Source organism: Macrobrachium rosenbergii, chromosome 2, assembly GCF_040412425.1.
Source record: "Macrobrachium rosenbergii isolate ZJJX-2024 chromosome 2, ASM4041242v1, whole genome shotgun sequence".
NCBI classification, from domain to species: Eukaryota; Metazoa; Arthropoda; class Malacostraca; order Decapoda; family Palaemonidae; genus Macrobrachium; species Macrobrachium rosenbergii.
The window spans coordinates 26,628,348-26,653,347 of NC_089742.1; the positions used below are offsets into that span (position 1 = coordinate 26,628,348).

At 34.9% G+C, this 25,000-nt stretch overlaps 1 protein-coding gene across 1 annotated transcript in view; it reads right to left on the reverse strand.

The window, feature by feature from the left end:
- Nucleotides 1-25,000, reverse strand: part of LOC136844165 (uncharacterized) — a 248,847-nt gene that overhangs the window by 102,531 nt on the left and 121,316 nt on the right. Inside the window, exon 4 of the mRNA XM_067113185.1 lies at nucleotides 11,853-12,064. Coding sequence (XP_066969286.1) covers nucleotides 11,853-12,064 — 212 coding nt within the window. The remainder of the gene's footprint in view (nucleotides 1-11,852; nucleotides 12,065-25,000) is intronic.

The window sequence follows — 25,000 nt, forward strand, 5'->3', positions numbered from 1 at the left end:
GCAATTCCATTCTTAAGCTGCCGTTGCAAGCCTTGCAAGACCTCTCAAACACAATGGCCCCCTCTCATTCTTTCGGCAAAGCGGGAGACGGGAAGCCTTGAACTCAAAGAGAGAGAGAGAGAAAGAGAGAGAGAGAGAGGAGAGAGAGAGAGAATAAAACTGAAAGTCGACATTTTTATTGTCAGGAAGGAGAAAGTCGATTTAGTTACTGAAGTATTTCTTGTTTTATTGACCTGAGCTAAGGCGAGGTTAGTATGAATCGAGGTTTGACAAATATTTCTATACACATTTTTTAACGATTTGAAACGTCAAAGAAAAACCCTATAATATGATTGTTAAGTCAACATACTGAAGTTTTTTTTTTTTTTGCTTTACTGACTTAAGCTAATGCGAGGTTGGCTGACGTAAGACACAAGAAATGAATAACAATTATATATATATTTTTTTATGAACTCAAAATATAAATAACGCTATACTATGATTGTTTTTAGGGTTAGGCTTATCTACAGTTCAGTTGGAACAATAGTTGCTCTGTACGTGTCTACTAAGCAGCAAGTAGCATACACGTTTAGAACAATAGTGGTAATGGCTATAAAAATAACTGCTGAGTAGTCCAGCATAAAAAGGTACCCAGTTGATTATGAGGTATTATGAAATAGCACATAGTTATTTGAAGCATTAAACACATGCTTTATGTGCATGTAAAAATATGACAACATATTAACGGCATACTATCGATATATACTTATATATATATATATAATATATATATATATATATATATATATATATATATATATGTCTATATATACACACACACACACACACATATATGTATATATATATATATATATATTAGAAATAATCAACACATAATCCCCTCAATCCTTGTAGGAACAGAAATAAAAATTTCTGACTCATCAGAGATCAGGCCCAGGTCTTTCAATTTTAGTCAGAGACCACTGTAACAAGCCACATATATGCGTCAGAAATTTATTTATAAATATATAGAAATATATATACATGCAAACGTATGTACACACACACACAGACACAATCACAAACAATACTACACGAATATTCGTAACAGTGTCACCTTCAGATATTGCACAAAGTGCACTTGACACAACTTTCTATACATTTGGACCCAAATAACAGCCCAGGGAAATAAAACCTTGAGACATTATAGAGAAAACCTCGTCATTAAAATTCTTATGTGATGAAATACTTGAACTGTTTTATGTACGACATATTATTACGGTTAAAAAAAAGGAAATTTTTACTCTTTGTCTTCTATAAACAACCATCATTTAACCCAGTGGTTCTTCACCAGGGGTGCTCGCACCCCCTAGTGCGAGGATGCCTATGAATAATTAGAGCAAAATATGTTTTTATATACGCATGTAATTTTTTTCTGCAAAAAAAATAATAATAATAATTATTATTATTCTTATCATTATCATGTTTTTTTCAGCAATTCAGGGGGTGCGAGAACTGACTGCTGATTTGAAAGGGCTGCATACTTTGAAAAAGGTTAAGAACCAACGATTTGACCCAAGGGTAGTTAATAAAACCTTGGTTTGAGAATAACAGTTTAAATTGCAAATTGTCTGAAAACGTATATGGTTAGATTTTTAACTGTTCTTATTTTGTAGAGGATAAAGAAAAAGTAATTTTTGTCTTGGAATTTTGTTATAAATATAAAGCAAGTAAAAAATGCGCCCAAGTTTCTTCAGCGCAAACGAGTTTTCTGCACAACCACTAAATCGTATAATCAAGGCCACCGAAAATAGATCTATCTTTTGGTGGTCTCCGTATAATGCTGTATGGGCCGTGACCCATGAAACTTTAACCACGGCTTGGTGGTGGCCTATTCTATATAGTTGCCAGAAGCACGATAATGGCTAAATTTAACCTTAAACAAACTAAAAACTACTGAGGAGGCTAGAGGGCTGCAATTCGGTATGTTTGATGATTGGAGGGTGGATGATCAACATAACAATTTGCAGCCCTCTAGCCTCAGTAGTTTTTAAGACCTGAGGGCGGACAGAAAAAGTGCGGACAGAAAAAAGTGCGAATGGACAGACAAAGCCGGCACAATAGTTTTCTTTTACAGAAAACTAAAAAACGAACAATGAATTCTTCATGTGAATCACTGAATCAGAATTCTTTCGCTGGCGATTTTCGTCCTGTGTCCCAAAAATTCGTAAAATTCCTATCGTTATAAGTTCCTACACAATGCGAGTTATTAGTGCTTCGTTATAAAAAAAAAAATAACTATAATTATTTGGCCCATATCAAAACCCTAAAATGGCCAAAAAGGAAATAGGTCAAATACTTCAAGCACTCCCTAAAAACACGAATTTCGCAAAAATTCGTAAAATTCGTATCGTTATAAGTGTCTACGCCATGCGAGTTATTAGCGCTTTGTTAGAAAAAAATAACTATAATTATTTGGCCCTCTTCACAACCAGAAAATATGGCCAAAAAGGAAATAAGTCAAATGCTTCAAGCTCCCTAAAAACACGAATTTCGCAAAAATTCACAAAATTCTTATCGTTATAAGTGTCTACGCCATGCGAGTTATTAGCGCTTTGTTATAAAAAAAAATAACTATAATTATTTGGCCCATTTCAAAACCCGAAAACTGCCAAAAAGGAAATAAGTCAAATACTTGAAGACCTGCCTCAAAATACGAATTTCATAATCAAATTACCACTTCGGAAATATACACGTAATGTACCTCCCTCTTCAAATAAACACCGCATAGTAATTTCGGGTTCAAGTGGAACAAGGTAGGTCCAATGCCTGGAACCGAGGTATATAACGAAGCGGGTGGTCGCATCGTGATGACGTCATACGGAGATTTTGTATTGGTCTGTGAAGACCAAAACTTAGGAACAATTAGCCCAAATATAAATAAGCAGAGAGCTCATTATTATTATTATTATTATTATTATTATTATTATTATTATTATTATATTATTATTATTATTATTATTATTCGGAAGATGAACTCTATTCATATGGATCAAGTCCACCACAGGGGCCACTGTCTTGAAATTCAAGCTTCCAAAGAATATTATGGCGTTCAGTTGAAGGAGGTTACAGAAGATAACAGGAAATGCAGAAAGAAGAGATGAATTATAAAAAATAAATTAATAAATAGATAAAAATGTAAGTAAAGGATAAAAATAAAAGGAGAAGTGTTGCATTCAAGCGTTTATGTAATATGAAATAAAAAAATACAAAAAAAACACACTGGTCACAACAAATAACAGCTACCCAGTGCCCACTCAACCTGACCTCACACTTTCTGAATTTAAGAAGGAGTGGCCCGGGCATCTCTCTGTCTCTCTCTGTCTCTCTCTCTCTCTCTTCACTCCTCACTTCCACCTCGTCAGGTATTTCCGAGCGATAAAAAATTCGAAGCAAAAGGAATCCTTCACTAATTGCCCCCTCGGCTTCCTCTTCATCCTAGCACAGATATCCTGTCGGCTTGGGGATGTCTCTCGCGTTCTTTTGGGAGCGAATGGGAAGTTAAACAGGAAATTATTGATCTTAACTGTGTATTTTTTTTTTTCTGGCCGAGGTAGTGCAGTTATTTCTATCTTGGGAAAAATGAATTTTTATAGAACTGCCTACTTTGGTTTGACATAATTTAGATACACACACACACACACACACACACACACACACACACACACACACATATATATATATATATATATATATATATATATATATATATATATATATATATATATATATATATATATTATATATATAATATATATATATACCATATATATATATCTATATATATATCTCTTAATAATATAGAACTACATACATACATATAAACAAACATATAGCTATAAAACAATTGAAAGAAATAAATCCCACCTAAAATACAACTTAAAATAAAGAAGAATGAAATATACCAAAAGAAAAAAATACGCTACAATCGTCAAAACACGATGAAAGTAAAAAATAAAAAAAAAACTCAACAGACAACATTCCCTAAAAAAACTGAAAATATAAAAAAAACTTTATGAGCTTTTAGTTAATTGCTCACATAAAATCAATAAAAAAAGCAATTCTTTCCTGAATGATCCACTATTACGAAAACTACGAAAAACTAAAAGCAATTAAAATGGTCGGCAAAGAAATATTTCGCTACCTCTTCGCTGTCGAACTTCTCTAAAGTTCCAGGGGTCCTTTTTATTCCTCACACAGTTGTAAGAAAAAAGTAAATTAACAAATTAATAAATAATTGATAAAAATGTAAGTAAATCATTAAAATACAGGGAGAATTGCTTTTGGGTAGTAATGCATTGCATCTACACTCCAAACTTTTGAGTTCCAATTGCACATTTTTATCATTTTATTATCAATTATTTTTCTTATCTGTTTCATATCCATTACCTTCAGTTAACTGCTTTCAAATGCGTGCCATATTCTTTGGAAGCTTGAATTTCAAGTCAGTGGCCTCTTTGGTGGGCTTTTCTGTATGAATAGGGTTCATTTTCCTAATAATAATAATAATAATAATAATAATAATAATAATAATAATAATAATAATAATAATAATAATAATAATGATAATAATAATAATAATTTCAGACTTTCATTTGAAACCATCAGTCAACTTCATAGCTCGAGACGAATTTGCAAAATGACTTTTAATCAGAGAAGACGCTGCTAATAATTTATTTTAGGGTGATTTGTAAATTACCTGAAATCACTAAGGTCTTCTTCCTCCCGCTTGCAGTGTCATTAAGGTAATTATTTTCGTCGAGATTAATTCTCGGAGCGTCCTAACGAGCCTTCATTAGGGATATGACATTGCATTAAACGCCTGATAAAATTTTGCCCATTTTTAGTTTTCTGCAAAAGAAAACTACTGTGCCGGCTTTGTCTGTCCGTCCGCACTTTATTCTGTCCGCCCTCAGATCCTAAAACCTACTGAGGTTAGAGGGCTGCAAATTGGTATGTTGATCATCCACCTCCAATCATCAGACATACCAAACTGCAGCCCTCTAGCCTCAGCAGTTTTTATTTTATTAAAGGTTAAAGTTACCCATAATCGTGCTTCTGGCAACGATATAGGATAGGCCACCACCGGTCCGTGGTTAAAGTTTCATGGGCCGCGGCTCATGCAGCATTATACCGAGACCACGGAAAGACATACCTATTTTCGGTAGCCTTGATTGTTAGCTGCAGCGGCTGTACAGAAAACTCGAATTGCGCCGAAGAAACTTCGGCGCATTTATTACTTGTTGCAGTTACTTTCATTACCACTTCGTCGAAATTGTTATTCTTTATTGAATGGTAAAAGGGAAATATTTACTTTGTAATGAATGGGAACTGGGATTAATTCAACCTTAAAGAAGTAAATGAATAATATTGTTGTTATCATTATTCAGAAGATAAAAACCTATCCATATGGACCAAGCCCACCACAGGGGCCATTATAGACTTGAAGTTCTGAAGCTTCCAAAGAATATAACATTAAATACAGAAAGAAGAGATCAGTTATCAGAAAAAAAAATAAATAAGTAGGTAAAAATTTAAATAAATTATTGAAATCCAAGGTGAATTATGTTCTCCGCTTGAACTTTTTATATTCTAATTGCACAACACCTTCGAGGAGACTATTCCACAGTCTAACTGTGTGAGGAATAAAAGACTTCTGGAACTGACAAACTATCTTTTTGAGTACAGTTCTTGAAAATTTCCTCCCCTGAAAAAAAAAATAGTCTTCGCGAAAATGAAACTCCAGAATCAACAGATGTTAGGGAGAAGTATTTTCTCAAACCGGAAGTCAAATAGCAGTTTTACTCTGCAGAAAAAACAAGTAAAGTATGCACCGAAGTTTCCTAGGCGCAACCGAGTTTCCTGCACAGCTTATAATCACGGCCACCGAAAAAAGATCTAGCTTTCGGTGGTCTCGGTATAATGCGGCCCGTGAAACTTTAATCATGGCCCGGTGGTGGCCAGTCCTATATCGTTGCCAGTAGCACGATTATGGGTAATATTAGCTATAAATAAATAAAACTGCTGAGCGCTGAGGCTGCAATTTTGGTATATTTGATGATTGGAGGTGGATGATCAACGTAACCAATTTGCAGCCTCTAGCCTTCAGTAATTTTAAGATCTGAGAACGGACAGAAAAAGTGCGGACGGACACACAAAGCCGGCACAATAGTTTTCTTTTACAGAAAACTAATAAACCTTAAAACGCAAAGTTCTTGAAATATTAAAAGACGAAGGAACAATAAATATCAATCTGAAACTTGTAAGACAAGGAAACAGGACCTATTATTTGACAGATTTAATTTCACAATTAAATGAAATAACAATTATCCTGACTTTGGATACCGGCATATTTTGAGACAAATGTGAAGACGGAATCGTCTGTACCAAACTAAATTCGCTTCTACGTCACCTGTGCATTAAGATCTTGTCTAAATGTCTCTCAGACTTACATCAAAGAAATCTAGTCTTTACGCTGCCTGAACATAAGGGCCATGTCACCAACGGACAGCCATTTCAAGGGAAGACCATGCTTATCATTCACAGCATTGCCAGCAATTTCCTAAGGGCGTGGCTGCGGCGGCAACAGCAGCTGCTGTTAGAGGAATGCTATCGGCATCAGGGCGACATGTCCAGCCTCCGGATAATATCAGGGACCAGATAAAACCACAGATAGACAGACAGACAGACTTCCCGATAATTGCAAGGGACGTTCTCAGAGCACAGGGCGCATCGTCACAGTCAAGGCCACGAGATGAAACTCGCAGGTGACAGATAGAGCATTCTGCGAGGCTATGTATTAGTAGTAGGAGTAGATGCCTGGACGTGCCTTTAAAACGGCTCCTCGTTCGCTCTATCTCTCATTTACTTGTACTTGTTGAAGTATATTGCCTTGGGTAAAACTGAAGGCTACTACCGCGGCCTGGTTCCAGCCAGTCGCCGACCGGAATATTTACCACCTTTTGTTTATATTTTTGTTGATGTTTATGCCTTTTGGTTACGTTTATGATATATATAATCACTTGTTCGTGTTTATACAATCATTCCCAAGGGGTCGGTACTAAACACGGCGCCCATTTTGGCACATAAACTGGCATATAGTTACCGAACCAGAGGGGCGCGGTAGTAATCTCCAGTTTTACCTTGTCTTCTGAGAATCCGGAAGTAACAAAATGCCTTACAGTGGTAGTAGTAGTAGTATCAGCTGAAGTGCTTAGCCTTCGCAACGGCTCTCTATACCACGGCGAGCACTTTAAGGTCCAGATACGGTTCGATCATAAGTATAAACTTTCTTAGCGAGGCAGAGATCAGCAGAGCAAAAGCAGAATAATACCTGATATCAGATACCAAGAACCGACGAAGATAAAAGACCCCTGATCACGACATTTAACGGACAGGCAAAAGTAGGTGAGTTCCAGAACGGGTTGCTGAACGCGTTACAGTTAGCGTAACAGGAGCTGTTACTTCTGGCTGTTACTTCTGGAGCGGGGTAACGCCAAAAATAGAGCGACAATACGGCATATGAAGCAGTGTGACATAATTCTTTATTACTGTACCTATAATCTTGAATCGTCTGGCATTCAGTAACCTTAGGTCAAGTTGTAGACTAATTATTATTATTATTATTCAGAAGGTGAATCCTATTCATATGGAATAAGCCCACAGGGGCCAATGACTTGAAATTCAAGTTTCCAAAGATTATTATTATTATTATTATTATTATTATTATTATTATTATTATTATTATTATTATTATTATTATTATTATTATTATTATTATTATTATTATTATTCAGAAGATGAACCCTAATCACATGGAACAACCCCACAGGGGCCACTGACTTGAAATTCAAGTTTCTGCACTAAATAAGAAATGTTTTATAGTGGTAAGTATGCGTGTATGCAAATGTTTGGAAAAGCAAGAATCTTATGAAAATTTCTGCTTTAAATAAACTGTTTATAGTACCAAATACGCAAGCATACAAATGCATACCATAAACAAGAATTTTATACATATTCCCACACTAAAGAAATGGTTTATAGTAGCAAATATGCATGTACAGAAATGTATAGAAAAAAACAAGTATTTCATACATATATATTTCATCACTAAATACGATTCATTTTATAGTAACAAATATGCATGTATAAAAATGTATGAAATAAACAGAATTCTACGCATTTTCTTCACTAAATACGAACTATTTTAGAGTAGTAAAAAGGCATGTATGAAAATGTATAGAATAAACAAGAATTCTGTATACATTTCTGCTTTAAACGAAATGTTTATAGTAACAAATGTACATCCATAAAAATTAAAAGAAAAAACAAGAACTCCATATATATTTCTGCACTAAAAACAAACTGTTTTATAGTAGGAAATATACATGCATAAAAATGTACAGAAGAGCAGGAATTCCAGACAGTGTTCTGTAAAGAATACGCATATATAAAAACAGAAATTGCGAGATTTCTACACATACTTAAATTTCTGTAGTAACAAATGGACTTTTTAAAAATGTATCTCACCTTTAGCCGTTATTATCGCTTGTAATATCTATTAAATGAACATCATAATATTCTTTGGAAGCTTGCATTTCAAGTCAATGGCAATTGTAGTAGGCTTGTTCCACATGAATAGGTTTTATCTTCTGAATAATAATAATACTGGCGAAGAAATCCACAGTTTAGATGTGAATATATATTTTAGATATATATACTGTATATATATACTGTATATATATACCGTATATATATATATACATACATATATATATTATACAGTACAGTACTTGATAATGTGGACTGTTTGTCCAAGAAAGCTAGCAACTTTTTCTGAATAAATACTCCATTAGATTCCATCCAGTTTGAATGAGGTCCTTTTAGTAATTATACTATTGCACAGAACAATTGTGTAAGTGATAAAGTTAATGTCTAATATATATACATATATATATATATATATATATATATATATATATATATATATATATATATATATATATATATATATATATATATTATATATATATATATATATATATATATATATATATATATATACATATATACCTGTACTATTATATACAAAAGACAGTTTAGACAACTATAAATTCTCCTTAAGCCTGATTTTATTGTCATTTGTAACTCATGCTATTGAGGTTTTATGAATAATAATATGTAATATAATAATAATAATAATAATAATAATAATAATAATAATAATATGTAGGATTCACAACAAAAAAAGATATTATTTGCAATAATAATAATAATAATAAATAATAATAATAATATGATACCAAACTCAGATATACAGCAATAAAATCACGGTATTTCGTTTGACTGTTCAAAAAAAAAAAACACCTTTGCAAAAATTACCAAGTCTGCCTGGTAGCTACTGACACCAAACTCAGATATATACGGCAATAAAATCACGGTATTTCGTTGAAATGGTGCAAAAAAAAAAAGCTTGCTTTGCAAGAATTGCAAGTCTAACGCAGGTGGCTTCACCGGAAGCAGCAACACAAAAATCATTTCCGGTCGTTAATTTAATGGACGAAATCGCCATCTCGTGAATTCGACTCTAACTGGTGTTCCCATTCGAAATGTAAGGGCACTTGCGAGATAACCTGCTACCGTAACGTTTTCGCAATGGAGAAAAAACTTGCGTATATATATATTTTTCTTATTATTTTTTATATACTAATTTTTGTCGTTTACACTATATACATTGTGTATAACACAATTAATATATAGACACACACACACACATGTATATTATATATATATATATATATATATATATATATATATATATATATATATGTATCTCTATATATATATATATTATATGCTATATATATATATACATAACTAGATAACAAAATGACAAGTGTATTAAATATATTTAGGAAATGTATTAGCAAACTTTATTCATCATTATGACAACGTTATATATATATATTATATAATGTACATATATATATGCATGTATACATATATGTGTACGTATGTATATATACACACATGTAAACGCAATACTACTTCCATCAAGTAATAACAGATGCACAAGCATCGTCTATTATTTACGATGAACATTATATGGACGTTCCTAGCTTGTATTATCATGATTAAGATGTGGAGGAAAGTGCATTTGTTCTTTGTGGCTTGAAATTTTAGACATTTTACCTCCAATTTTGTTAGGTTACTTTGTTATATTTTACATAAAAATGTGTAGATTGAGTCGCCTATGTGTGTATTTATTTAACTAACTATGTAACAAAAATCATGCACGTAGACGATATTTGGATAAATCAAAGTTTTACTTTCTGAGCACTAGTATAGATAAGTTCCCCATAAATAATGTCTGAACTGTACGTTTTCTATCACGACATCAGTGCTTGTTTTCTATCCAATACCACGTCAATGCTACCAGCGTTAACTATAACACTATTGACAAAGACTTCGTTCACGCTGAAAATTATTAATTTTAATAATACAAATACATATTTTCGGATTACTCGCAAATGAATCAAGGCAGATTAAGGTAACATCCATAAATAGAAATGTAATCTGCTAATTGCAATATACAGTTATGACAAAATATCTATTGTCAATAAGTACTTACTCTATATTGTAATGGCAAAATGACGTGAATATTGTAATTCTGGTGTAAATTACAAAGGAACTCTGATTCAATCTATGATAATGTAATTATATGTTAAGAATATTATTGTTCGTTTTTACATATCAAAGCAATTTTTGCAAGATAAAATCCTACACAATTCTTTTGGGCAAAAATTAAAAACGTTGCATTTATATGATGATAACCATAGCAATAATAATAATAATAATAATAATAATAATAATAATAATAATAATAATAATAATAATAATAATAATAATAATAATAGCTGGAATAAAAATGAGCCCAGTTAAAAAAGGTAATTATCTTCATTAATTACCTTTTCTAAAAGTAAACATTAAAACACGCAAAGAATAAACGATATGACTTGAATTGAATATAAAATTTAGGCCAAAGGCCAAGCACTGGGACCTATGAGGCCATTCAGCACTGAAACGGATATTGACAGTGAAAAGGTTTGCAAGGTGTAACAGGAGGAAAACCTCAAAGCAGTTGTACTATGAATCAATTGTTAGGAGAGGATGGAAAGTAAGATGGAAGAAAGAGAATATGAAAGGAAGTACAGTAAAAGGAATGAAAGGGGTTGCAGCTAAGGGCCGAAGGCACACTTGAAAGAACCTTAAGTAATGCCTACAGTGCGCCACATGCAAAACCACTGGACAGTAGGAAAATTGAAATATAATCTTTCTGATCTTATTCTACCATCCTTCAACCTCTTCATATAGTTAAAAAATATATAAAAACCGAAATATAGATATGGGCACATTGTCCTAGGTTTGGTTAGGTTAAGGGAAGGTTAGACTAGGATGCATTCCTACGGAAACATAAAATCCTTTCATCCTACCTGACATCCTTCATTCTGTTCAAATCATTAGAAAAAACAGGAAAACCAAAGTATATACCTGGGACAGTGTCCTAAGTTTGGTTAGGTTAAAGGAAGGTTAGGTTAGAATGTATCCCTACTGAAACTCAAAATTTTCTCATCCTACACGGCATCCTTCATCCTCTTTAAATGTAAAGAAAGCAAGAATTCGGAACATAAAACTGGGCCCAGTGCCCTAGGATAGGTTAGGTTAAGGGAAGGTTAGTTTAAGTTACGTTGAGGAAAAGTTACGGCAGGTTAAGTTAAACAGACTAAACACAGACTAAAATCCTCTCATCCTACCTGACATCCTTCATCCTCTTGGTGGTCTTGCTTCCCCCCATGTTCTCCCAAGTGTCTATGTTGGCCTGCACGAGAGCTCGCTCGATAGCGTAGCCATGTCTTTTGGCCTCCACCATCTGTAGTTCCTTCTCTAGGGACTCCGGCAGCAGGCGTCCTGGTTCCTTCACGATCCCCAGCAGGAACTCATACTTCTGTCGCCATCCTCTCAGGACCTGTGTGGTTTAAGAGAAATCAAAGTTGTTTAAAGCATAAAATGGAATAGGCCTGCAAGGGGTTAAGAAAAAATCAGGATCGATTAGGGCATGAAACTGAAATCAGAGTCGTTTAAAGCATAGTATGGAATAGGCCTGCGCAGGTTTATGAAAAAATCAGGATCGATTAGAGCATGAAACTGAATAGGCCTACATATCTCTCTCTCTCTCTCTCTCTCTCTCTCTCTCTCTCTCTCTCTCTCTCTGTCTCTGTGTGTGTGTCTGTCTCATGAGAATGCAAATGTTTGAAAAGAAAATGGGGTTCCTGATTATTTAAAGAAAATGGATTGAGTGTAAACTATTTTATGCAGACCCGTTTTCTTTATTAACGGATTGAGTGTAAACTATTTTATGCATACCCGTTTTCTTTATTCAATGTTTAAATCAGGAAGACAGATAGCACATGATATATATATATATATATTTTTTTTTTTATATATATATATATATATATATATATATATATATATATATATTTTTTTTTTACCTGAATACTTACTGCAGTGTAAGGTCAATACCCAGGTCATGAACCCCATAAATTTTCATGCGAAATTATAATAATTTTAAACTTACCTGCATGACATTTTCCTAATAATTTTACAATTTTTACAGTGTAATCTTGATCATACTTCTGGTATATCAAATACTTATGAGCACGTCTTTCAACACTTATGGATCATATAAACATAAAATGGGGTCTTAGGCAGAAGCAGTTGTTGGGTGACTTGCATGAAAGTTTAGCCAAATAAAATACACTAATATGATTTTTACTTGTTAAGTTAATAACGTTCGGAAATCAAGACCTCCTTCCTTAACAGAAATTAAAATTATCGACATAATACAACTAGAAATAAAAATGAAATAACATGCTATCAAAAGCCGACTGGGTTTCGAAAAATAATGATCCAATCTTTGACAGAAATAAATGTGAATTGATCACAGAATGAGACTGTGAATAAAGAGAAAGGATGAAATCGGAACTTGCTGAAATGAAAATTACAGACAGAATACAACTAGAAATAAAAATCAAGCGACAAGCTGTCAAAAGTTAAATAGGTTTTGAACAATAAGGACTCATAATCTTTGACAGAAATAAATGGAAATTGATTCACTGCATGAGATTGCAACTATTCACCACATGAGATTGCAACTAAAGAAAAAGGCTGAGATTCAAAAGTGACATTTTCAAACGCAAATGAAGATAATTCATACACCCAATAAGCAAATCAGTGGCCAGTCAAGATATTTTCGCCTTGAAAAACCGCATTATCCTGAAGAGCAAGGACTCAGTTTCCTACACACATACACACACACACGCACACACAATCACACAATTACACAAGACCACACACCACAAACACACTAAAACAATCACATACAGATTCAGTCATTAAATTTCCATGGCGTGATTGTCCTCGTAAAAAGCATTTCTCTCTCTCTCTCTCTCTCTCTCTCTCTCTCTCTCTCTCTCTCTCTCACACTCTCATACATACATACATACATACATATATGCATACACACATAAACACATCAGTCATTAAATTTCCATGGCGTGCTTGCCCTCATTGAAAAGCAAGCAAGAATGACGTACAAACGGGCCATGTCCAAACAAAAAGAATATTAACAGTGGCGCGTTCAGTAGCACGCGATCTTGGCAGACGCTACCCAAGGCGACTGGCTTCGAGATATTGGAAAGACGGGGATATACAGTATAAACAAGGAATGAAATGGTGTGTTAAGAAGGGAGAGAACTAATTGAAAACCGATTGATGGGTTTGGAAGAAGCAGTTGAAGAAAAGGGAGAGTTAGGAGAGAGCAGTAAATGAAAATAAGTACTAGGAGAGAAAGTAACAGGAAGTTGGAGAGAAGGAATGATTTTGGGAAAAACGTTTAAGAGAATCTTCCGAAGAGGAATAAGGTGAAGGATGAGAGAGAGAAAGAGAGAGTGATTGATTTATGGTTATTAAACTGGCGTTACAACAAGAGAGAAAGAGAGAGAGATTGATTTATGGTATTAAACGGGCGTCACAACAAAAGAGAGAGAGGGGGAGAGAGAGAGATTTATGGTTATTAAACTGGCGTCACAACAAGAGGAGAGAGAGAGAGAGAGAGAGAGAGAGAGACTCGACAACCAAAATAAGTGAAGGGGCCTTCTGATAAACACGACAAAGATTAGAGAACAGAACAACAGCCCCCCCACAACAAAACGCATAAAAAACTAACAATAATCCCAAGAAGAAAAAGAAGAAAAATGCAAACACCAACAACAGTACAAGGGGAAAGACGGAAATAACCTTTAGAGATTAAAACGAAGAAAGAGAGAAAAGAAAAGAAAAAGAGAGAGGGGGAACAGAGAATCTTGATGAAAACGAGACCGCCATAGCTGACCCAACAAAGAAAGTTTAGTTGCTTTGCCAAACAACATTTAATCTCGGTAATTATCAGGTGGCTTTAGAAACAGAGGGTGAAGCGTAGATTGCTACATGAGGCTGGTCTTTCTAAGCTGGGTTGTTATTATAACTCTGAGAGGTTGTTATGCAGTTGTAGGTTATGTTGTAGTTGTAGAGTGTAGTTAAATGTATTTCAAGTTCAGTTGCAGGCTTCCACTTAATCTTGGCGCAATAATAATAATAATAATAATAATAATAATAATAATAATAATAATAATAATAAATAGTATATTTCATGGTAACGTTGCAGGCTCACGCTTAAACCAATAATAATAATAATAATAATAATAATAATAATAATAATAATAATAATAATAATAATAATAAGCAAAGAAATTAATTACGTAAATAAACAGATAGATAAAATTAGCAAATTCAAAATACAGAAAAAGAAATACAGAATGAAAATACAGTAAAGTCACAAATCTCTCCCCCTCCCCTCTCTTCTCTCTCTCTCTCTCTCCTCTCTCTCTCTCTCTCTCTCTCTCTCTCTCTCTCTCTCTCTCTCTCTCTCAGCAATAAAACTTGCAGTAATGGCAGAATATAAAACAGGGTTCCGTTCGTAAGCCTCGGAGAAAAAAATTTCGTAACATTAGAAAAGTAACGAACTGAAATACCTGTCGGAATGTTTTGTTTCAGTGGGTCACGAACCTGAGCAGAAATGATGATGATGATAGGTGGGTATGGACGGGAGGGAGGAGGGGAGGATTTATGGGGAGGGGAGAGGGGAGGAGATAGGGAGGAGGATGGGAAGGGGGAGGGGAGGGGTGAGCAAAATGTATCTGATTTCTCTGATTAAAACTTACCACGAGATAGGGCTTTTCTCTCTCTCTCTCTCTCTCTCTCTCTCTCTCTCTCTCTCTCTCTCTCTCTCTCTCTCTCTCTCTCTCTCTCTCTCTCTCCATATATATATATATATATATATATATATATATATATATATATATATATATATATATATATATATATATATATATATATATATATATATTTATTTATTAACTAGAAGATGAGGACAGAAAGTCATGAAAACTCATAATTTTTTATAAAATCTCCCTCAGATACCATCCTGTGTAAAAGAGGGCTCTTGTTATATATATATATATATATATATATATATATATATATATATATATATATACATATATATATATATATATATACTATATTTATTATATGCCAACAACACTAAAACATTCACCAGTCACCCATCCAGATGGTAACCAGAACCGATATCGCTCCACCGGTGTACTGACAAATATCACTGACTGGCATTCAAAGCTGGTCACCTATCCAATCAATGATCAACATAATGTTACTTAAAAGATTAATTAAATTTCTTGCCTTAATTCAACAATCTTTCCCTGAGCTGAAAGGCTGAAGTGTATATGCTTGAATGACTTCAATTACTAAAAGAAGTAGGGTATACAAAACCTCATCTATTATACATGATTGCATGGTCTAACTGGGCTGCCCTGTGGGTCAGTTTCAAGCATGAATAGCAATAATAAAGCACTTAAGAGTAGACCAGTTCCGTGGTGTGGGTTATAAGTGTGTCATGTACCTTAAGAGATATATACAGTATAAATTACTGGATATATTTTTATAATGTGTGTAATTCCTTTGCCTCTGCATACTTGTTAGCTTAAGTATATAGTTTTATCAGTTACTATGTACTTAAGCTAATACTTGCATACTTAAGCTGTCATTTAAATAGGTTTGATGACTAATACTAGCAGACAAATTACAAAACAAAAAATAAATAAAAATGCGCCGAAGTTTCTTCGGCGCAATCGAGTTTTCTGTACAGCATATAATACTGTGTATGTAACTTTAAGCCGCGGCCCGTGAAACTCAGCCACGGTCCGGTGGTGGCCTCAGCCACGGCCCATGAAACTCAACCACAGTCCGTTGGTGGCCTCAGCCACGGCCCATGGAACTCAGCCACTGTCCGGTGGTGGCCTGTGTTGTTGGTACTTATATCGGTGCCAGAAGTACGATTATTGCTAACTTTAACCTTAAATAAAATTAAAAAAAACTACTGAGGCTAGAGGGCTGCAATTTGGTGTATGTTTGATGACTGGAGGGTGGATGATCAACATACCAATTCGCAGCCCTTTCGCCTCAGGGGTTTTTAAGATCTGAGGGCGGACAGAAAAAGTGCGGAGAGACAGACAAAGCGGTCACAATAGTTTTTCTTCTACAGAAAACTAAAAAAAAGAGTTTTTCTGATTTAATTCTTCAAAATCAATCATTGAACCTTGAAGCAGAGAGGCGGGCCACAATTGCTCAAGATAAAATTAGAGAGAGAGAGAGAGAGAGAGAGAGAGAGGTGGAAACTTTGTACTTCAACCGCTCAATACAAAATACAGACAGATTTAAACTCATAACTAGGAGAACTAGAGAGAGAGAGAGAGAGAGAGAGAGAGAGAGTGAGAGAGAGGAAACACATTATACCTGAACTGCTCAATACAAAATTACAGACAGATTTAAATCCAGTAGGATAACTAGAGAGAGAGAGAGAGAGAGAGAGAGAGAGAGAGAGAGAGAGGGAAACTTTGGAACTGCTTCAAACTGCTAATACAAAATTACAGACAGATTTAAATCCAGTAGGATAACTAGAGAGAGAGAGAGAGAGAGAGAGAGAGAGAGAGAGAGAGAGAGAGAGTGGAAACATTATACCTGAACCGCTCAATACAAAATTACAGACAGATTTAAATCCAGTAGGATAACTAGAGAGAGAGAGAGAGAGAGAGAGAGAGAGAGAGAGAGAGAGAGAGAGAGAGAGAGAGAGAGAGACGTAACGTTGTTGTAAAAGAAACATTATACTTAAACCGCAATACACCTCAGCGTTAGCATGATTTACGCCACTTCCTGCTTGTTACCACACTGAAGAGAGAGAGGAGAGAGAGAGAGAGAGAGAGAGAGAGAAATTTTCCCCAATCTCCAAAAATTCTTAGGTTTCCAAGAGGTAAATATAATCCTCATTGTAATATGGAACTCCATGACAGCTTCTGCACAGACGGGAAGACATGCAAATGTCAGGCCCTTACACGCAAAAAATTCTTCCGATATTGCCCCAAAAAAGGTATACATGCACACGACAGTCACGCACGCAAAATTATGCATGCCTCACGCGGCAAGGTGTTTCGGATATAAATAAGTATGTATATGTATACATACATATATATATGTATGTATATAATATGTATACGGTATATGTATATATAATATATATACACATATGTATATATATATACATTACATATATATATATATATATATATATATATATATATATATATATATATATATATATATATGAGAGAGAGAGAGAGAGAGAGAGAGAGAGAGAGAGAGAGAGAGAGAGAGAATCACTCAAGCTACATGAATAGAATACTTGACGGCAGTATCAGAAACATGTAGACTTATAAAAACAATAAATAAATTCATAAAAATAAGAATAATACGGAAATGGATTCCCCAAAGATCGATCTATAATGATAATCTCAAACTCCTGAGTAGCATGGTGGTCCCGATATATGTTGAGGGTTGACCCAAAATCACCTGTTCGATAGGTAGATATCGTGCGTAGCTAATAACATCAGCAAAAAAAAGTAATATATATATGTAAAAAAATTGAATCATTTACGACAAGGCTGGAAAGTTTTGATTACGATAATTGATGAATTATAAAGAAAATATCAATATAATTTTCACTCGTCCTATACAAGAAAATATGTATTTTAATTTCACGAAAGTAAAAGTAAATTATCAAAGAAATACAATAATTTAAGACAAGGCTACAGAGGTTTGACTACGCTAGTTGATAAATTATCAGTATTTAAAATCTCATTTCCACAAGTACCAAAAAGAAGCTAAATATCTTGACTTTCTTCATGACATAAAACAGGGTTATAAGTGAAACAATACGTTAGTAACTGTAAATAATTAGAGAACTACCAATATGAATGCCAAACCTCAAAAACTAAAGTGCGGAATAGTTTCTTCAGCGCAGCTGTGGAGTCTTCTGACCTCCAAATGTTTAAGCTAGGAACAAACTCGTTCCTGCTCTCTGCTGCTGCAACCTGACGTCTCCTGAATTATTATCATCATTATTATTATTATGATTATTCAGAAGATGAAACCCTTCATACGGAACAATCCCACAGGGGCCATTGACTTGAAATTCAAACTTCCAAAGAGTACGGTGTTCATTAATAAGAAGTAAGACGGGGTAAAGAGAAATACAGAAAGACCCCGCTTATTAAAAAAAGGAAAAAAATATTTAGTAGATTACCAAATAGATAAAAACGTATTAAAATGCAAGGAGACAAGTATTAGGGTAATATTGTATTGCACCTTCGCTTGAACTTGTGACGTTCCAATTGCAGGTGTATCGGTTGGATATTCTATTTTCTATTCCATTGCATTTATTTATCACATTTTCCTTTAACATGACTCTCTTTGCGGGCTGTTTATAATCTGTTGACTCTGCCCGTAAGGGTTTTCTGATGAAGATTTAAAGAAAGAAATAAAGAAAGAAAGATAAGAGAGGAACAACAACAAACTTAAAACTGCATTAACCAAAGAGGGATACAAATAAACTGGAAAACTATGCAACATTAAAGAAACAAATAAAAAAAATTAAAATGTGCAGCCTAGATCAGATACCTAGTTGTGTATCTGTTCTGTATAGAGTGGATAAAACCCTCCCTACCAAGATAAGAACGATTTCAGATATGTACAGGGCATATAAAACCAAACACTGACTTTGATCTCTCTTTCCATGAAGGTTATACTAAAAAGGAAATAAAACAATTCCTGGAAAACCATGTAGAAGCAAAGATAAAAAAAACATGCAACGAAAATCAGCTGCCTGGTTACGTATCCAACCTATAAAGGATAATAGCTTCACTTTTCTTTGAAGTTTAAACTAAGCATGGACAACACTTAGGTACTGTAATATATATTGAGGCCAAAGAACAAGATGTGGGACCTATCAAAAGGTCATTCAGCACTGAAAGGGAAGTTGAGAATAAAAAGGTTTGAAAGGTGTAACAGGAGGAAAACCTCAAAGCAGTTGCACCGTGAAACAATTGTTAGGAGAGAGTTGAGGAAAGTAAGATGGAAGAAAGAGAATATGAACTAAGGAGGTACAGTGAAAAGGAATGAAAGGGGTTGCAGCTAGGGGCCGAAGGGACGCCGCAAAGGACTACAGTGGACCCTTTTGTCTGAGGTTTGAACTAAGCATTTGGGTACTGGGGACATACTGTATATAATATAATAACCCAAAGGTCTGGGCTTCCCTGTGACGTCTGCCTTCGCAGGATATCGTGGAGCTAATGGGCAGGTGACGTGACGTCCTGTCGTTTCTCACAGGAGGCCTCAAATCTGGACATGCGATGGTGGTGTCCTTGGGGCTTGTACGAGGTTTTCTAATTTTTTTTTGTTTTTGTTCTTTTGTTCTTTGTTCTTTCCATATCAAGTTCAATCGAGCACGTTTTTATAATTTTTTTATTTTGTGTAGTTATAAATAGTGATCAATATTCAAATAGGTGTTGCATAAGTATTATATATATATATATATATATATATATATATATATATATATATATATATATACATATATATATATATGTATATAAGTATGTCTCCATTCTACTTCCCAGCCACAGTAATCGATGAAGTAAAATCCCATCGATTATCATGTCAGGACACCTAATAATTACACTAATAAGTACCATGCGTAACTATATATTCTTAAAAAGCCACCAATTATACCCCTTTGCATGTGGCCACATCCCACAGTCCCCAAAGAGACAGACACAGAAGCAGTTACTGAAGAAACATTTTTTTTTTTTTTTCGCTCAACCGCACACTCACCCACTGCCCTATACTGCGTGACTGGTTGCTCTCTTCTGCTAGAAAGCTGCCCTGCTAGACAGACACTATTATAGCTTGTTCTGTTGATTGAAATGAATATAGAGTTTAGGCCAAAGGCCAAGCACTGGGACCTATGAGGCCATTCAGCACTGGAACGGAAATTGACAGTAGAAGGTCTGAAAGGCGTAACAGGAGGAAAACCTCAAAGCAGTTGCACTATAAATCAATTGTTAGGGGAGGGTTGAGGAAAGTAAAATGGAAGAAGAGAATATGAAAGGAGAATTTACAGTAAAAGAGAAAGAAAGGGGTTGCAACTGAGGGCCGAAGGGATGCTGCAAGGAGCGCCAGTAATACCTACAGTGCACCGCACGGTGCATGACAGCCTGCTGCTGGGGAGCTTGTTTTGTTGATTTAGTAGCAGTTGGTGCTGATTTGTAGGAATTTGTGCTGATCTGTAGCAGTTTGTGCTGACTTGTAGCAGTTTGTGCTGATTTGTAGGAATTTGTGCTAATTTGTAGCAGTTGGTGCTGACTTGTAGCAGTTGGTGCTGACTTATGGCAGTTTGTGCTGATCTGTAGCAATTTACGCTGATTTGTAGCAATTAGTGCTGGGTTTGTAGCAGTTTCTGCTGATTTGTAGCTGTCTATTATTATCTGAAGGCCAATTTCTTAAAGAAATCGAAAGTCGTGAAAGTAATTAAACCGCATGCTGGTCGCCCCCCATAACCAACCCCCTAACTCCCCCTTCCCTCAACCATATAGTTGAGACCGCACTGTGGTAACAAAAACTAAATGTTTACAATGTAGAGGCGGCATTAATCCCGTAATTGTTTATGGCAACGATGAATAAATACAGTTTAGTCATCCGAGACGCGGAATCTTCCTAAACAGTCTTGGTTTTAATCAATATTCCATTCCTGAGTCGACTGAGGCAACTCTGGAATTAAACCGTCTAGTGTTTGTTTGTTTTAATTTATAGCTTTTAGTTTTGTTATTTTGTATCATACTCTGAAGATTTTTTTAAATGCCCCCTTGTGAAAATTGTGAGGCATTTTTTAAGTTCTCTCTCTTTCTTTCTTTCTTTCTTTAAATCTTCAGCTGAAAACCTTTATGTGGACAGAGTCAACAGACTTATAAACCCAAGAGGGCTAGAGAGATAGAGACAGGTTATAGGAAAAGATAATAAAATAAATAAATATGAAGGAATAGAAAATCAAACCGATAGACCTGAAATTCAGAAGACGTCAGGAGCAGCAGAGAGCAGGAATGAATTTGCTCCTCGCTTAAATATTTGGATATCAGAAGATTCCACAACTGCTCAACGGAAACTATTTCCACATGTTAGTTGTAGCCAAGATAAAACTCCTAGAAAACTTACAGACCTCACTTCATATATAATTTATGAAATGAATTTGCATGGCTAATGTGACTTTGAACCATAGTGACACAGAGATCTGCATGGATACACTGGCAGTATTCTGTTCAAATATTGTAATGATTCGTGATTTGGGAACGCGCAGCTTCCCACAAGATTTTATGAACCTTGGTTGTAATGATTCTCAAGTTATCACACGGGAAAGAATTTTTTCCCCATAAGATTGTCAAGTTGTTGTGCTAAAGTTACATATTTTCACAAATCCTTACCCAGTTTTCGCACTAAAAGCACACACTTTACCTAAAGTTGTTCCAGTTTTCACCATAAAAAATAATTTGTACCTAAGTGGGTATCTTACTGATGGCAATTCTATACAAAACACTCTAAGTCTCAGCCCAAAGACTAATATATTTATTAGCTTAAAATATACTGCTGACAACAGAAAAACGTGGAAGCACTGTTATGCGTGGAATCAATTGGCTCTGGTCTGAGGTTCCAGGATATGTCAAGTTATCTCACTGGAAAGATATTTCAATATGGTCTTCATTTGCTAGTCTATAAAGTTACTCCAGATCGAACATTTGTAAGAAATTGAAGTTTCTAGGTAACAAAGTCCTTTAGTTGTTTTACTAAAATTAAAAAGGACTGATTCAAGCTATAGTAATGGTGACGAGAGCATAATTATATAGGCTTACAAAGGATTTGATTACATTACAACTTAAGGAGACTTGTTTATTACTTATTTCAATTAGCAAGTTGTAATATTACTTGAGGTTAATTAAAGGTAGCGTACAACTCTCTCTCTCTCTCTCTCTCTCTCTCTCTCTCTCTCTCTCTCTCTCTCTCTCTCTCTCTCTCTCGTACACTTTCCCCTGTGTACGAAGAAACTATCCAGAAGCAATCTGGTAATAAAGATAAAGATACCCAAAGACTTGCTTTATAACACAGACACAGAATCTTACGCAGCAACCTATCAGCCTTAGTCTTAAGCTGACAATGAGTCAGCGAACAAGTCAGAAGACTTAGCAAGCTATCATACAGAGATTCAAGAGCTTTTTTTAACATAGGCAGATCAGGATCGAGGAGGACCTTAAACACCAATCACACGAGCATATTCAGTCTTCAGATAGCCTTGGAGAGGGCTTAAGAGCCCTAGATAACATATTTATTGGTCGGGAGAAGCCTTATCAAGAGTGGAAAGATGGCTGAAGACTATGCCGTGATGGTCGTCAAAGGAGAGAGACTGGGAGGGGGAGATTGCTTGCTCGAAGATCGATACGAGTTCAACCTGTCCGTTGCCCGGATTAGAATCTCATACAGACAACCTCAAGGCACGCTATCATTATTAGCCTTTTTTCCAAACCCTTCCCGCCCCCACCACCAACCCGGACATGTGAGGCATCAGCAGACGATGGTCTCCGAATATTTCTTTCAAGTCGGGTCTCTGAGACCCAGAAAGGATTCTAGACACCTTAGACCTGTCTCGAAGGGTATCGGAAGCCTTTTCTGGGATGCCCTCCCTCTCTCGAAGGATTTTGAAATCCTTCTCCATGATTCCTATGTTTCGAAAGAGATTAAAATTCTTCTACAGGACCCCATGTCGACAGATACTAAAATCCTTCTACAGAACTCCTATGTCGATAGATATCAAAATCCTTCTCCAGGACCCCAGTATCGAAAGATATTAAAATTCTTCTACAGGGCCCTATGTCGACATATTAAAATCCTTCTACGGGACTCCTATGTCGACAGGTATTAAAATCCTTCTCACAACCACCAGCTCTAGCTCGAAGGATATTGGGATCCTTCATCAGGACCCCTATATCGAAAGATGTTAGAATCCTCTTCCAGTGGCACGAACTCGAAGGATACTAAAATCCTACTCGCAGGATAATGAAATGCTCCTTCACCAACCATATCTCAAAGGATACTGAAATCTCCTTCCTTAGAAACTGAAGGATATTATGAGTATCCTCCTCTAACCTTACATCGTAGGATATCTAAATGCTTTCCTACTGAAACTTCTATCGAAGGATATTGAAAACATCCTTCTTCAATCTATTTGGAAGGATATGAAAAATCCTTCTCCACAACTCCTGTGTCAAGATACACCGAGATTCCTCCTCCCAGTTGCTTTTTGACCTTTCAGACGTTACGTCACGTCATATAATGAGCACGAACCCCCCCACCCCTCCTATCATCTTACCCCCTCCTCCCTAACCCCTCCTCCCCCCAAGATTCCCTCCCCACACTTTCTTTCATGACTGGGAATTTTTAAAGTTCAAAGTTGTGTAATTTCACCTCAAGTATTTCTTTGTCTTATTGTCTTTATAATTGTCATTCTTTATAATTGTCATCCAGAAATGATTATAGTCATCCAGGAGTGTTTTATGTATCAGATTACATTAAATTTGATAATAAATTATCAATTCTATATATTAATTTCCTGGGTATTCCTTAACATTATTTATCTATTGATATGACAGTTTTTATCTACATTGATAAACATAACTGTGCCTGATATCATTATTATTTTGAATCGCAGTGAGAGAGAGAGAGAGAGAGAGAGAGAGAGAGAGAGAGAGAGAGAGAGAGCTTATCCACTAACTCTTACTGAACTTTTATTTACATTAAAAAATATGTTTGTTACTTTAATATCATTATTATTTAAATCTCGAATATGAATGATAGTCGCAATATTACCATTGTAAGAGAGAGAGAGAGAGAGAGAGAGAGAGAGAGATCAGGAGGCCTGATATGATAATCTGCATTAAATTAGCCATGATTTTCTCATCATTCAAATGCATCAACCGGAAATTCACCGGTCTAATTCTCTTATCAACATCCCCCGTTATCTCCTACGTGTTTATGACATGTCGAGAACAATTCCATTGATTTGAAGTTCGTGAAATAATGAAGATCAAATTCAGAATTAGTTTATAATTAACTTCGTAACAAGTTTAGTTATGTAAATATTTATTTTATACCAAGGTCAACACAGAAATTATGGAAAATACAGTATCTGTTACTAAGATTGAAACGTTATATATATATATATATATATATATATATATATATATATATATATATATATATATATATATATAATATATATATATATATATATATATTTACATATATATATTTATATATGCACATATATATTAATATATATATATATATATAT